Source organism: Rhipicephalus sanguineus, chromosome 3 (genome assembly GCF_013339695.2).
Source record: "Rhipicephalus sanguineus isolate Rsan-2018 chromosome 3, BIME_Rsan_1.4, whole genome shotgun sequence".
NCBI classification, from domain to species: Eukaryota; Metazoa; Arthropoda; class Arachnida; order Ixodida; family Ixodidae; genus Rhipicephalus; species Rhipicephalus sanguineus.
In genome coordinates this window covers 142,444,596-142,460,894 of record NC_051178.1, presented here as the reverse complement: position 1 = coordinate 142,460,894, position 16,299 = coordinate 142,444,596, and the positions used below count along the sequence as shown (strand labels likewise).

The window sequence follows — 16,299 nt, the reverse complement described above, 5'->3', positions numbered from 1 at the left end:
CAGCGGGAGGATTACTCGCGTCATCGACTGGTCAACAAAGCGAGTAAACCTCGGCCACGCGGCCGACCGGACTACCGTCGATGATGGGGCGGCCTGTCGGCTACCGCGTTTTAACATCGGCGCGACGGCAGAACAATGGTCTTCGTCTTATCCGGCTCCCTTGTACGTTTAAGGGCGGCCTTGTAAGTGGGTTAATGCGCTCTCTCAAGGAGCGGGGAGCGTCGATCGGCGCCGCTAAGTACCTTGAGCCGAGGTTGCGTGGCTGCCAACGAGGACCGAGACGAAGCACGCGCGGGCGGGGCGGCGGTCCATTGTTTCCCGGCGCGCCGGGCGACGCCACGGGCATGCCGTATCGCCGAGGCACGCGAACAAGGTGTTTCTGCGGCGTCGATTCAGGGCACCATGTATCAGTAACTATCTGTCTGTTTTTTTTTTTTTTTCAACCAATGGTTCTCATCGGTCCAACAAGAACAGGCAACAGTCTCAATGGTCCCAGCATCGTTATTTCTTCCGGAGAGAATTCACACCGGCAGCTTATTCTGCACTGCAGGGACCGTTCGCAGCGGAAGGACATGAAATAGTGCGCAGAGCGACCTGCATGCCTTTTGGTGCTCTAGTTTGCGCACGGCACGGAAAACATCAGGGCCTCTAGCAAGAACAATGCAACTTTAACAGTATAACCGAGAAAATGAAAATATAGCGTCGATGCGATCACGTGTGTTATATATTCTGTAAAGCCTTTATTTTCGCGGTGCCCACTATTTATGGTATACCGGAACTTTGTGATAGAAAGCGTCACAAAATATAAGGGCAAGCGAATTTTTCGGGAAATAAATGTTGACGCTATATGTGCTGGAAGCTGCAAATTCATTTAGTTTAAATCTCTCCGAAGTCTTCGACTCGTGAACAATAGGGGCTGCGAAGTTATGCGGGTTGACAGCACATCAAAGAATGGGTTGAGATCGCAGAGGCGTACGTGTGAATGTAGGTTCTCGCTGACCCCACTCAGAAAATGTGATTACAGTGTTATAGCTTCCGGGATCGCGACCCATGCATGTGAGTCGCTGCATACGCCGTTCGATAGCTGGCCTCCTCGAAGTTCCGCACCAGTTTTAAACTCCCCGTTTCCGCGATTTTCATGCCCATGCCTGATCAAAAAGTCACGATGACAAGGGTATACGCGGCAGAGATGTCTGCAAAAAACGCGTACAGCAGCACGCTTTAAATGTGTATGGAGGTCACCGTGACCGGAAGGAAATCTTCTCAGAAGAGGAAATAAACTGCATTTTTATTCTCGTTTATTTACGCTTTTTTTTTCTTTCGCGCGCCCTGCCCTTTTTCTTGTATAGCAAATATCCGGGCACTGGAACTGTTACACGAGCGCCTTAAAATTGCCACGCTGCATTCATTCATTGGAAACCACGTGGTCACGCTTCGGACAGATATAGTAGTTGCCTGTTATAAATATTGTTGGTATTTATTCAAATGAGAGGAAAAGACACATTGTCCAGAGCAATTACATGTACAAGGTCAGCCGTATTTAGACTACTCTAGCATTAAAAAACTCACACCCGCTGATGATGAACATGAAATCCAGAAAAAATATTCTTTCATTTATCGACATCATCATTATTAGACATCGTATTATGCGCACATTTTCCTTGTGTAGTGAAATAAATGGTGAAGCTATACCAGTTTGACTACAAATTGTTTCCCCTATAAATGGAGTGAACACTATGCACATCGTACAAATCATTGGTACCAAAAGAGAGAGAGATTCAAATAAGAACAGCATTCGGCATATGAAGCAGCGTTATACATTTATGAAACAGACTAACTATACAATTTCTTTCACCACGATGCAACTGCCGGAAAAGGATTTCCGTCTTCCTTCTGCATGTCATCCTACGGACTGTGGACGTAATGAAGGCTACGGTGTCGTCTTGTTGCGCAAATCTGTGTATATACCATGGATGCATTCTGCACGTCTATCGGCTGAAATTGTCTTTCTGCCGCCGTCTCTTCTATTTCGAACGCGTTGAACTTGAAGATGAACTTCGCCTCGCTACTTATTTGTCTTATACTTGCCCGGCTTGTTTTGTTTGTTTGTTTTTTCTGTTTATCTACTACTGCACCTTTGAAAAGAATGGTTGTATTTGTTCACGTTCGTGTGTCAACTTCCTCCTACCGTTTCGTTTGTGGACGGTTACGCACGAAGCTGCGTGGCGTCGAAGAGGAAACGGCACGAAGGATTTAGCATGGGATACAGATTATACTTTATGACGCCGAGCCGCTGACAGACTCAAGAACGTGTAGACTATGCAGACTCGAAGTGATAAGGACTTCAGGTTTTCCGGCAGTTTTTTTTACGCATATTACAAGGGATGAACCACCTCTCCCGCGTATTGTTTCTTTTTGCAGGTGCAAGGTTTTCTTCTAATTGTCATCATTGTTCGTTGCTCTCTCTCCCTTTCTTTCTCTCTCACTCTCTGTATATCTCCCTGTCCTGTTGGCTATACTAAATACATGATGGCATACACTGACCAACCACCATATAAGCTTTCACTGTATGAGTGGACCAAAATGTTTGCACTCCCATTCCAAGAGCACATGATCCAGAACGTCCTTTATCGTTCGATGGATTCCTCCGGTTCATGAATTAAAGCGCGTTGACTCGGCTACGCAATAGGCATCACAAGCGGTTCAGTTGATGCAGACATGTCCCGTCGCATTATACTGGAGGTATGTATGAAGAAATGAAGAAACAAAGAATGGAATGGGACGTAGAGACACGCGCAGAATGGAACTGATGGCTGCAACCTTAACCTTTTGTATATCAGCCCACTTTCTATACGACATGAGCCTCGGCACCGAATACCGGTGGGACGGGATTCTGCAGCTGCCGTACTTCAGGGTCGCATGCTCCGGAAGGCTGCAATTTGGTGTGGATTGGGCACCGGACGGGTGCATTTTTACGGGGAGCAAGGTCAAAGCATGCAGCACTCTAGCAACCGAGAGGTGCAGCGAGCTTGTGGCGCGAAATTATTAACCGCGCTACAAAAGTGAAGGGGTCGAGTCACGATTATTATTGAACGCTCGTGACCGGTTCCTCGTAGTGATTTCCCCACCCCGAGGAAGTCGAGCGGATGTTTACAGAAAGCACGTGAAAGAAAAAGAGACATTTGCTAGACGATCTTTGCCCGAACCTTGCCCTGCACCCCGTGGATGTGGCGGTACCGGTTTTCACAAAAGAACAGTGTTCATTTCAGACACTGCGTGGTTACTAATCTCTTATCTTTCAAACGGACATCGCATAATCATGGCCATTGGCGATTCAGTGCGCGAAATACTGACGTCGGACTCGGTAAAGTGTCCGGTCATTTGTCATCGCATCACCCTCTACGAAGACCGTAAATCAGAAGACGGCGCAGTGTTGCAGTGTAGTACATCTTTCACACATCAAAGCACACCGTTCATTCAGCGAAACCCTGTTCCTTTGACCATCGTGTTACTCCGTGGACAGGAAGTACTCTTTCTGAGTGCTACCACCACCTGTAGAGTGGACAATACAATCGAATGTGGAGAACAAGAAAAAAGGTGGCTTTCGTTTTCGAGAATACATTGAGAGACCGAGCGAATCTTCAAAGTTGTGCCCTCCATCCCTCTCATTAGGCAAGGAAAAGTTTATTACAGCAAAAAGAACAAAAAACGCACACAACGAAAGCCAAGTTGCTTTTTTTTTTTGTTATTTCGCGCCGATGTACCGGTAGGCTACAGCACGTTACGTAAATGTGGCGTCGTTGATTTCTGCATATTTTCTCGTATCAGCAGCCAGCCTTGACAACGTACCAATTCTTGAAAGTAACTTTGCTTAATATTTGCACATTGTATTATAGTTATAGAGTTCATGCTAAGTGTTCTCATTCTTTCTTTACGACATACAAACTGAACTAAACTACCGTACACACTGCAAAAATCTGTAACATCACGGAAAGCTGAGGCGGAAACACATATAGCACGGAATCGCCACCTGTATGTCTTCTTTTTTCTACCTTTCTTCTTCCGTCATTTATTGCTTCACCGGCGTCCTCCTAAGAAAACCGTGGTCGTATTGTTATTGCGCGCCTGCTTTTCTCTCCGCTGTCCTTTCCATCTTTCTTTCCCTTTCCCCCTCCCCTTAGTGTAGGGTAGCAAACCGGATGCTACAATTCTGGTTAACCTCCCTGCCTTTCTCTCGTTTTATTATCTCTCTCTCTCAATTGTTATTGCATGTAGCGTGATTTGCCGCCACAACTTAGCTAATAATTTTCTTATGTCTTATAGTGTTCCCTCGCAAAGTCAAGAGTTCACAGCCTTTAACCGGAAAGAGCCGTCTTGCGCACTGCTTGGCGTGTCAGTGACGTGCGTGTTATACTAAACGCATGCAATGGCTTAACGGCGAGGCCTCCGGTTCACAACCGTCCGCAATACGGCTGCGCAGGGCAGTGTTTCTAGGAGAACTCGCAAGAAGAAAGCCCGAGCAACGGCAGCGAGGCGGGCGGTGTATACCGGACTGCAAGGACGTCGCCCCTTTGCGCCGCTTCGACGACGACCCATTGTGTGCAAATTCGACGACGACCGCACCAGAGCACGCAGTCAGTTCCGCGTGCATGGTTCACCGCTCGAAACTCTTAAACGGAGCGCACGCATACGCCTCGTTTCCGTTTTCCGGATCAAAATAACAGTCTTTAGTGTGCGCGAGCACTGGGCGAGAAACGCATTTGCCACACGTGGTCGGAACGCTGACGCCTGGCGTGCGTAATAGCAGTTTCGTCAGTACAATGTGTAAATGTGTCCTATATAGCCGTTCTCTATACAACCACGGTGGTGAGTTCCTCTGTATCGTTTCACGGCACCGGTTGACTCGTGTTCTGTAGGACTGTGCTCAGTGACGTCCGCGGGAATCTTGTGCATACACCTGATACCGGCAGCTTACTTCAGTACAAGATGTGCCTGCCATCGTCGATAGTTCCGTATAGTACCGAGTGTTGTAGCGCTTTAAAAAAACAAAAAAAAAACACGAAAGAACTAATACAAGGACAATCAAGCGCTGCAAAGCTTATATTTATATAGTGCTACATTGTAACCAATCAACCAACTTAGTGCTCTATATGGAAAACCGACTCACCCGATCCGCTAAGTGTTTAAGATTGCGACGCACATTGTATGCCTTCGTAAAAAAAAAGAGGGAGTGGTTTGTAGGATGCCTTCATGTAATGGTGCCTGTCCCTTTAGCGTGGTGATACTCACCATTCTGTTGAAGGATTTTGGGTCACTACAACATGCAGCAGGTACCGCATGCAAGTGATATTTCAGATTTATAGAAACTTTCAAGCCTCTCAAACTTCTAGGCAGTTATTTTTTGTTGAAACATTAATTTTCTCTCCTCGTATTTCATCACACCGACCATGAGCAGCACTATATCCCGACTCCCCCTGCACCTGAAGTACCTTGTGGAGAGCCCGCTTCGGGCCACATTCAGATAACGATAGAGAAATGTCGAGCATTTGTATTTCCTTAGCGCTCCGCGCAGATAAACGTGTCATTAAGTGCGCTATAGATTAATAAAAGAAAGAAACAACAACAGCCAGCTTCTGTACTGTACACGCTGCATAGTTGTTCAGTTCCTTCAAGAGGTTCAATCACGATCGCTGCTTCGCCCGCTTCATCGCGCACAGCTCTTTCGCTGCACCACTTGCCGCACCCAGAAACTTGATACCAACTGATACAGGCGTACATGAATAGGCTTTGTAATTCTGCCGGCGGGCGGCCTTATAAATCACGGCAGCCAAGAGACAAGCGGCCATGGAGCGCCAAAGAAGCGGTCTCATTACACTCAAAGCCACTAAAAAGACAAGCAATGAGAGGAGGCAGTTTAGCCGCGTTCCCAGGGCTGTCCTCAAATTAGCCTCGACACGGCGTGCTTTCCTGCGAGTGGGCCGCGCCCTAATTTAAGCAGCCCGGAAATGACTTTCAAGTGATTTGGAGCAGGCCGTCTTGTGTGCGTGCGCTGCATGATAGCGCTATACATATATACGTATCTAGTAGGGGCAGGCACAGTAGGACCCGCCGTCGAGATATTCGTGCGTATACTTTCACGCACGCGAACCCTCATATGAATACGACGCAGTATCGAACGCCGGTATAAGACACCTAGCATGCAGGCCTAGCATGCTCGCTGAATGTTAAGTCGATACGGGATGCTTTGCGCAAACAGGCTTTAAAATGCAAAGCTCTCGTCCCGTCATCTGATATATACTCGCGGACCAGTATAAAGGCGCCATTGAAGCGCTGTTTTGAATAATATACTCTTCTCCGCATCTATTGTGCTGTTGTGCGCGTACTTATGGAAAACAACGAAGGGGATACGAAGTGCTTGCGCCTCTCTGTACTCGGTTTGCACTTGAATGAATTCTTGTGTATTCGTGGCGCACGAAGATATAAACACGTTGCCCGTGAAGTTCAGCTATATAGGGGAGAAAAGAACACCCGAACGCGGGTGCAATGCTTGACGTTGCGTGAGGAATTCTGCCAAACGCAGTTACTAAGTGCTAATGATGGGGTGTCAGATAAGCGTCAATTTCGTTGAGAATGCGCCCGCCACCGCGCCCGGTGTCCTTAAAAGGTGCCAAACGTTTTCCACGATATGGAATTTAAAAAGCAACGACAAAGTAAACGAAGAGATATGAAGACATGACCGACTTAGTTTTGTGCTGTATAACTTGCGCTCTGATATACAGCCGTTCATTGAAGGTCTCGAGGTGGGCAGGGCGGCAAGCGCGTAATCTGAGCGAGTGGTGCACATCGATAGTCTTATCTATAGTCGCTGAGCCGCGCTGATGTGGTTCTCGCAGCGTCGAGGCGGTGCGAGTTTACATCGTCGCTTTCATTCGGGCATACCAAGGCATAATCGTTATCAATATTTTATCATAACGGATGCAGCCCTGTCCACGCGACTGAGCTCTCTCGTGAGAAGGAAATTATCGGAGCTGCCGCTTTATCTCCTATGTTTTGCTCCCGCGTATTTCCTTCTCACCCGGCCTTTCCTTTTCTATATACGTGGAGGATCAGCGATTGGCTCTGTGTATAATAGAAGGGCGTTTTCAGAAGGTGGCTCACCGAGTAGAAAACACTTTTTCTCGACACTAGCCCCGATTTAGGTTGGATTTATAGCGTTTAAAAGGAAAAAAGTGTTCATATCTATACTTACCTTGTGCAGTAAATATTTTTTTCGTTTAGACTAGCGACTATTTTACGATGATTGTTCGAAGTCGAAAAATCTTGATAAGTGAAGAACCAAGTTCATGGCTCTAAACAGTGCCACAATAATAATAATTGTTGGGGTTTAACGTCCCAAAACCACGATGATTATGAGGCCGGAAATTTCGACCACCTGGGGTTCTTTAACGTGCACCTAAACCTAAGCACGTGCACGGGCCTCAAGCCTTCTCGCTTCCATATCGAAAATGCGGCCGCCGCGCCCGGGATTCGATCCCGCGACTTTCGGGTCAGCAGTATACAGAGTGCCACAATTCAGCTAACACATGTCTCTAAAGCGAAGAATATGACATTAATCAGGACATTCGCGAAACTGTCGCAAAGGTTGTAGCAATTCTACAGCTCTTAACTCAAGTATCGTATTTGGGCGCTTCATATACGCTTTAGCAAATACAGTTCGCAGTGCAGCTGCTATGTCTGTGTTTTCGGTACAGAGTCACAGATATATGTAAACATCGTGGCTCACTTCTTTTTGTTTCTGACTTGCCAAATGTCGGCAATATTTTGTCATATCGATCACGTTTTAAAGAACACTGTGCTTCAACTATCAATTTAAGTCAGATGTATCCCTTGTACATAGGCGTGCGCAGGGTTCCTCATCAGGGGGGTAAGGGGCAAAGGTTCATCGCAGCGCCCCCCCCCCCTACTAAGTCAATGTATGAAGCACATTTTGCGCCCCCCCCCCCTTCTTAGGTGACTAGAAGGGTCAATGTACGGGGCAGATTTTGCGCCCCCCCTCTTAGGTGATTAGGGGGGGCGGCCGCCCCCCCTGCCCCCCTGTGAGCACGCCTATGCCCTTGTATGCCACGAATTGCTTTCAAATCGCCCCAGCTGTTACCTAACGAGCATAGGCGTGCGCACGGGGGGGGGGGGGGGAAGCGCTCTCTAACTTTCCCCTCCACTGCGTACCAAGATATATTAGTGGGTTTTCACAATAAGTTAAGCAATTGGCCGATAGCGCTATATAGTCCTGTGTCTACTTGTCCGTGTTTACTTTTGCGATGTTTTACCTATGTGTACGTACCAACCGGCTCGCATTCAGATGTTATTAAGGAAAATTTTAGCCGCTGTGTCAACGCTACTGGTGTGCCTAAATTTTACATTGTACGAGCTAAAGAAACGAATAACTCTCCCTCGGCCACATCACCCACGCAGCAGCCGGCACGCAATCCGAAACACCGCACTTAGTATGTATATAATTTGGCCAGAATGCACAAAGCAGACACGCACTCTCCTTGTGGTCCGCACGCTCACTCGTTGTGCGCACGACGACCGCAATTAAAGGCTGCCCTGCGGCTCTTCGCTGGCCACTGTCGGAGTGCGACGAACCGTGCCAGCCTGTACGTAATGCCATCGCCTGCGTGCTTCGCTTCTTTCCTCGAATGAGAGGTTCCCCATGGCAACTCACGTGAGTGACCACGCGACAGTCCGCACGAGTGCATTGTTCGCGTAATGATGACCTCTCCGATACCGAGCCTAATGTCCTCGAGAGAACAACAATTAGCTTTCAGCTGCGTGTAATAAACGTAATGCAAGACGAGTGAGCAGTGTACCCATTAATTTGCAGCACTCGTGCTAAAAGCTAAGAGTTGTAGTTTGTGCAGGCACGCAGGCACATTGTTTGTTATCAGGTCTCTCTTAGACTGAAAGAGCGACAACCATTGAGAAAAATTGTAAAACACAATTTCATCGAGGGAGAAAGAAAAAAATAGGACACGTCTTACGTGCACTCTCGCATGTGTGCGTGAAGTTATAATACGAGAGAGAGAGAAAGAACGAGATATTAAAGGCAGAGAACTTAACAGTGTTAACACTCGGGTTAGCTACTCCCTGTTGTGATTGTAGTGGGAGCTTGGCGGCCTACGCCGTATATCCCGTCGTTTTGTGGCAGGCTAGATAAACATCATGTCACACTGTCATGTGTGCGTTTATTTTTCTCGCCTATTTTTTAATAACACGCATACAAATGTATAAAAATATTATCTTGTTTGTATTTATATATTATTTGCCGCTCCTTACATGTGTACTTTCGTACATGTATTAACGCTGCTTGCTGAACCCTGTTTCGTGAGTCTGCTATGTCACTGAAAGGCATATTTTACTTCGTAGTGAAACTGCATCAGGCTGAATGGCCTTAAGCTTCGCTTCGATTTTCTGCGTATTTCTGCAGAAATCATGGGATTATCAACTTCAGTTTTTCCTCGCTGCATCGTTTCACACATTACAAAATACATAGAGAAACGGTTACATTCAGAGCTCCAAGAGTTGAAAATCTCTCGGGGAACCCCCCCCCCCCCCCAGAAAAAAAAAAAGAAAAGGAAGGATATTACGTATAACGTGCAAATTACAGCGCGGTGCAATTACAGGAATGCGTACAAAGCTAGAAAGTGTTTGCTCCGTTTTGTTACGCCGTATAGCGCTCTACATACGTACGCGGAAGTTCGCCTATTGCGGGGCATGGCAAAAGAAAATAGCCTCCTCATACGTGCGTGCAAAAGTGCAAAAACTACATGCATTTAGAGGAATCGAGAGCAACTGCTGCAGGACCGCCCGTGTATGAAGCGAGGCTGATCACAGGTTTATCGTGCAGACGTGTAGAACTGCCCGAATGCTATAGCTGGCCGCCGACAGCCTTCCTTATTGCAGGGATCACGTCAGGCGGAAACTGCGAACGCGGAGAAGTATGTATACCTTGTAATCTACTCGCGTGCTTGCGGTGCACTCAGAGTGGTGTCCTGCATATAGAGGAAGAAGCGTACAGAAACTCGTGTCACACTCCGTGTATAAAGTTGTCGACTCCGTGATATGATCAGAGCTGGAAAAGAAAGATTTATCAAATTAAAACGGCATAAATCGAAAGCAACATTATGCTGTCTGCGTCATATATGGAGAGTTATTGCTCTCTTGACAAGTTAGGAAAGCTTCTCAGAAATCAGAAATCACCGGCTTCATGATTTTTTTTGTTCGGTATTTCTTTTTCTCGTAAAAGCACAGAGGTCTCAAGGGTGGTAATGGAGGTATCGTGGCACTGCTGCTTCATTATTACGTGTAGCAGGTCTTACTGTCGTCATTCACCGCTGTCAAGCATGTTGCTCATCGTGCGTGCGTGCACCTTTCATATAAAGCGTCAATGATTGCACCACCTGCGACGCTTTTGAATAACGAACATACCGATTGCGGTTTTTTGAGTCAGTTAAAATAAGGCACGTGGCTTTAGCGCTTCTTATAGCTTGCTGAACGTAACGCTCGTCATATAGGTAAAATTTTCTTGCAAAGATTTTGTCGATTCATTTTTGCTGTTTCTATCACCTTCAAAGTGTAAGTAACACCAGGATAAATTAATATATCTAGTTGTTTACAGCGCACGTACCCATCTTTCCGCCTCATTGTATAAACATTTGTTGCACTCACTCCGCAAAAACAAGAACTATGGCCTCCTGTCTGAGTCATGCGATTGATTCATGAGTGCTGCCGGTTAAATTAATCTGCATATAAAGTACCGACGTACTGGCAGCATAATGCGAGACTGCCGCGCGTTCCGCCGTCTTCTAGATTGCCGAAGCCGCGCCGTTCAGAGAAGCGGGCGAGATTTGCACTCCATTACGTCTAATGAACCCTGCCCCTTGTATCTGTGGGCGCATTTGTGTGCGGAGCAGATGCCGCGACAAAGGCTTCAGCAGTGGCGGCGAGTGCACAATGGACGCATCAAACATGATGCGCACGTGCGCGCGCTGACCACGAGTTGACCACGCGAGTCGGAGGGCGCGCGCGCACGCGCGCTGAGAGCGTGCCGTTTTACGAGGGCCGGGTCTTTCGCGGGTCAGCGGGCTCAGCGTCGCGCGCAGACCGACTTCCACACCGGGCGACCTTCGCCATGGCACAAGGGACGGCCAGTACCGCTCAGCTGTTCCATTTTCGCGTCTGAAACAAAGCGGCGCTCAGAAGAAAGCGGTGTACAACGTGTACAACTTCTCCCCGCTGCGAAGGACTCGAGCGAGTCTTGTGCCAACGTCCCAACGGCTGCGAACACGTTCGTCGTTCTGGAAAGAAGTCTGTTATGTCCGCAATGTTGCCTTCTTCTGACAGGCTGCTCTCCATACAGCCATTTCATTTCTTTCTGGCTAGATGTAAGATTGATTACGACCTTCGCTATAAAGCCGGAGCCTTATACAACGTTAAGAAGCTGCAGCTCGCGACGTCCGCCGCGTAGTGGATGATCGCTGATGTGGATGGCGAACCAGCGTTCAACGATGACCGATATATTCTACTCTGCCGCTCTGTGACCACGTGATTGTATGTGTTCTTGAGCTGAATTCGCGTGAATTGAATTGAACACAATTTTATTTGGATCTCAAATGTTTAGATAGGGCTTTAAACGGATACGTATAGAAACCAGCTCGCTATTCAGGAATCCATACAAGTGCGAATAATGACGCGGTAGTGTCTCTCTTCACGTTTTCACTTCATATTGCATAGCACAAATTATGTATACGTACGGGTCAGCTTATAAATCGTCCGTTCTGCTGCATTCATCTGCTCGAGAACACTATAAGGGAAAAGTTCTATTCAGGGGCGTAGCCAAGGGGCGGGGCGGGGGATTCTAATTCCCCCCCCCCCCCCACCCGAAAATTTTCTATTTTGCTTGCGTACATATACACGCACACATACAAACGCACGCACGAACATACGTAAAGTATGGTTGACCCCCCACCCCGCGAAAAAAATTTCTGGCTACGCCCCTGATACTATTTGCCATCTGCACCTATATATGACTTCCAGAAGGTACACGAGGCACGTGTTCGTAGTACATGACCGAAGCACATCATCGGTATACACCTATCGTTAACCCAGCACGTAAGAACGAAGGAAAGAAATAATGCACGGGGGAATGAAAACAATAAAGAAAGAGAGTGCGAAAAACAAAGCTGCGCTCGAGTCTCCGTTCCTCCCACACACGCGTCGTCCTCGTCTCTTCTCCGCAGTGGCCCAGATGCCAAGGAAGTGCGCGTCGTTCGTTCGCTGATGCGCCACTCTGCTCCACTGGCTCCACGCAGCTGCCTGTCGGACGCGACACGCTTGGCGTCACACGCTAACCAGCAGCGCCATCAGCAGCAGCAGCAGCAGCAGTGCCCGCAGCAAGCGCACGCGGTGGGGGACGACGCTCACAATGCTCCTCTGACCCGTCGGATATGCAGCCGCGCCTCCGACTCTTTTCAAAACGCTCCGAGGCGCGAAAAGAGAGACGGCCCGTCGCATTCTGCCGGGCCTCTTCTGCCCCGCTTCGCTTCTGATATACGCGTACCGTCCACTTTCGCGTATACCGCCGCAAGTGCGCGCGCGGGTCTTTGGTCGTGCCTCTTTCTTTATCATGCAAGTGAAGGCCTCCGCGTTCCGCTGCGAGGTTTCGGCTGCTTTGTCAGCGGGTCGCCCGTCTGCGTGTCTGCTGTGTATCCAGGAAACGGGGATTGTATCGGAAGAACACGTAGTTGATACGTGCGACGAACACGGAAAGGCGGAAGTGGCGAGATTGATCCGGAAAACGACTCCGAGCGATGGTGGAGGAATGCGGGTCTCCCTTTCTTCCTCTTTCTTTTTCTTTCGTGGAACAGCATTTCTTTGCAGGGAAGTCATCTGGAATGGAACGTAACTGGAGTGGTGGAGGTGTGAGATTAAACTTATCAATTGAAATGACAATATACATTCGGCATTGTGTAAAATTATTTGGCGCTGTGTGTTATGTAGTTAGTCCCAGCGTCCACCGGATCCGTCAATACAAGTCACTCGCAAATCAAGCTGTCTTTTTTTTGCGTTAGTTAAATAATTAAAGTCTAGTGTCTCAGTAATGTCCGTGAATTGCACATAGACGTACCGCAGGCATGTTTGCGGCATTTTATTGTTTCTAGGCTCGAACACCGCAGCATTGTGGTGAGCGGGGAAAGGGCGGGGGGGGGGGTTGCATAAGTAGATGTTATATCAAGAGCATGGGAACATGATTGTACATCGTACAATAATTATTAACTATTAGTCCCGTACCCTGAAAATGAAACATATCGTCATACAATAGCTAAAATTCATCAGTAATTAGACAAAATGGCCGTTACTTAGGCCCGAATGTTAGCTGGATTAGAATGCTAACGATCCAATGCAGCTGATTAATATTAGAATATTCAGCTAATGTACATTTGAGGTCTATGAACAACCATAGGCGTGCGCACAGGGGGGCAGGGGGGGGCCCCCCCCCCCCCTTATCACTTAAGAGGAGGCGCAAAATCTGCCCCATACACTGACTTAATAGGGTGGGGGGGGGGCGCTGCGACGAACCTTTGCCCCCCCCCCCCTAATGGGGAACCCTGCGCACGCCTATGTGAACAACGACAAACCCAACGAAATATTTCTACTATACATTGTTGTAACTTTTGCGAATTGTAACACCTAACATTGTGTCATTTTGGTTGCAAATTTGGGTTTTCAGGGGACAGGCGCCCTTCCCTGTCAGGCTTTCTTGCCTTTTCGCCAGTCCCCCCGGCAACTTTACTTTTTCAGCCTGAAATAAGCTGCTTAACGACATTTATCTATACATCTGATTCTGATATATACATTACACAATCACAAGACCAATCCACAAGAAGCCTGTAGGCAATCTATGCCAGTTGTCTGAGTCGCATGTGATCTGCAATGACCCGTTGTGTATAACGTATACTCGCGACGCAGGAGGAGCTCGGCGGAAAGGTGCTGGTGAGAGTCCTGGCATGGCACTATGGTGGCTTTGTCGTACCGCCGGGCCCGCCTGCTGGCGCTGGCCCTGCTCGGCAGCGGATTCCTCGTGGCTCGCATCCACAGAGCGCAGCTCGGAGGTGGAGCAGCGCCCGTCGTCCTCACAGGACAGCAAGCGCTGCAGGTAAAACATCTTCACTATACCCCCATTGTTCGCTTAAAGCCCATGTATTTCCTTACCGTGTTGCCGTGTTTACCACAGCTCCCTCTATTTCTGCATCGGTTCACTTCTAAAATGTACACCCTTTTGTGTTCGAAACCATATATATGTAGCCTCACCTAAATGCCGAACCACGTTGATAAGCCAGCCCAAAACGACATTGTATTGCTTATCTCTGCGGACCAATGAACTGCGCTACAGCTTGGGTGCAGAGCATGTGCTGGCCGCTGAAGCTGTCTCATAGCGATTACACATTTTACTCTGAATTATAAATTGAAGGTTTTGACGGCGCGAACTGGTAGCGCACCTTATACCGCGGCTGGCAATCTCGCTCTTCTTGTGCAACAGTACACCGACTTGGCATTTCAACGCGATCGTACCCCGATTTGTCATCTTTTCACTTTCCTATAAATGTTATTGTTACGTTTCCTCACATCGAATTGCGCACAGGCTCAGTAATTCAATAGGTTGGTTCGATAGGTTGGCACGTACACGACGGGTAATTCATGCGGTGTCCTTGTGCCTTACCTAACGACGATCCGGAAATTATACGGAATAACTATTGGATTAGTATGCGAATTTTTTTCTATGTAGGTGTTTGACTTCCATGCGCTCATTTTCCTGCAGGTCACGATTCCTTTAGAGCTGTCTCAAAGGCCCGCGTCTCAACCACCTACCAAGCTCCCCAAGTACCCCTTCAAGTACTATGACCCTCATCAGCCACCCAGACACAAAGTTCGGGCCAAAGACTTGCTTTCCTATTTCAAGCCCCTTGGCAATGCCACCTGCTTCGTACACGGTACCGATCTTAGAGCGAGCCACAGTTCGTGCGTATGCCAGCCGGGGTGGTTTTCGGACGACTGCAGCTTACCCGAAGCCATCAGTTCTTCCAAGCGCTTCAGACGTCGCTGGACTAACAAGAAGGTCCACCGCAGGAGCGGCCGGCCTCGGCGTATCGTCAACGCCATCAACATAAACCACGAGCTCGACCTCTTGGAGGTGCGGTTGCGAGAACTGTACAACGTCGTCGACGTCTTCGTCGTCTGCGAGTCTAACTACAGCGCCAGGGGGGAGCCCAAGCCGTTGCACCTCCTTCCGGAGCTCCGCAAGGGTTTCCTGGCGCCGTATCAGGACAAGATCGTGCACGTCTTCCTCGACCACTTCCCGAGTAAAGGTCGGGAAGACGGTTGGTTCGCCGACGGCTACCAGAGGAGCTTCCTCTGGCGACAGGCCAAGAAGCAACTCTCGAGTCTAAGGGACGACGACCTCTTCGTGCTGACGGACGCCGACGAGATACCGAGGGCGGGTCCTCTTGCGTATCTCAAGACGCACGAGGGCTTCGGGGAACCCATGTTTCTGCGGCTGCGTTGGACGCTGTACGGATTCTTCTGGCAGCATGTGCAAGAGCACGTGCAAGTGCTCTCCGTGTGCACGATGCGCTTTCTGTCGCGGGTATTGCGCAACGACGCGGCTCGCCTGCGTCGAGAGGACATTCCTGCCAACTCGGAGGAGCTCTACGGAGGGGAACTGGAGGACTGGACCCTGGGCCAGAACGACGACTATAACGCCGGCTGGCACTGCTCGTGGTGCTTCGACGTCGAGGGCCTCCGAGTGAAGCTCAAGTCCGCGCAGAAGGACGACGGCATCCGGTGGGGAGACTTTCCAGAGAAGACTTCCGCTCGCTTTCTGAACGTCCTCGTCAAGCGCGGCCTGTGGTTCGATGGCAAGAAAGTGACTAAGCCGAGCGTGCTCACTCGTGGCGGCACTGTGCCGTCGTGCGTGAATGGACGACGATAATACGTTATCTCCTTGCGCCTGATAACGGGACTTCGCGCACGCCGGAGCTGCAGTAGTTTGCTGTTGGGATGCGTGGCTTTTCGTCTTCAACTATTTAAAGAATGTTTCCAAGGTTTGAAAAAACATGAGAGCACTGTCTCAAGGACACTGAATAGGATCCGAACCAAAATCTGGGCCAACACAGTCTGTGTAGACATTATACGTCCTGTATAAGAAAATAATAATTAATATCATATCGCGTCGTTCAACAC

The 16,299-nt window shown here is 48.6% G+C and overlaps 1 protein-coding gene across 1 annotated transcript in view; it reads left to right on the top strand.

Moving 5' to 3' along the window:
• Positions 1-16,048, top strand: part of LOC119385914 (beta-1,4-mannosyl-glycoprotein 4-beta-N-acetylglucosaminyltransferase) — a 36,888-nt gene extending 20,840 nt beyond the window's left edge. Inside the window, exons 2-3 of the mRNA XM_037653279.2 lie at positions 14,029-14,215; positions 14,879-16,048. Coding sequence (XP_037509207.1) covers positions 14,075-14,215; positions 14,879-16,048 — 1,311 coding nt within the window. The 5' untranslated portion in view covers positions 14,029-14,074. The remainder of the gene's footprint in view (positions 1-14,028; positions 14,216-14,878) is intronic.
• Positions 16,049-16,299: the final 251 nt, after the last annotated feature.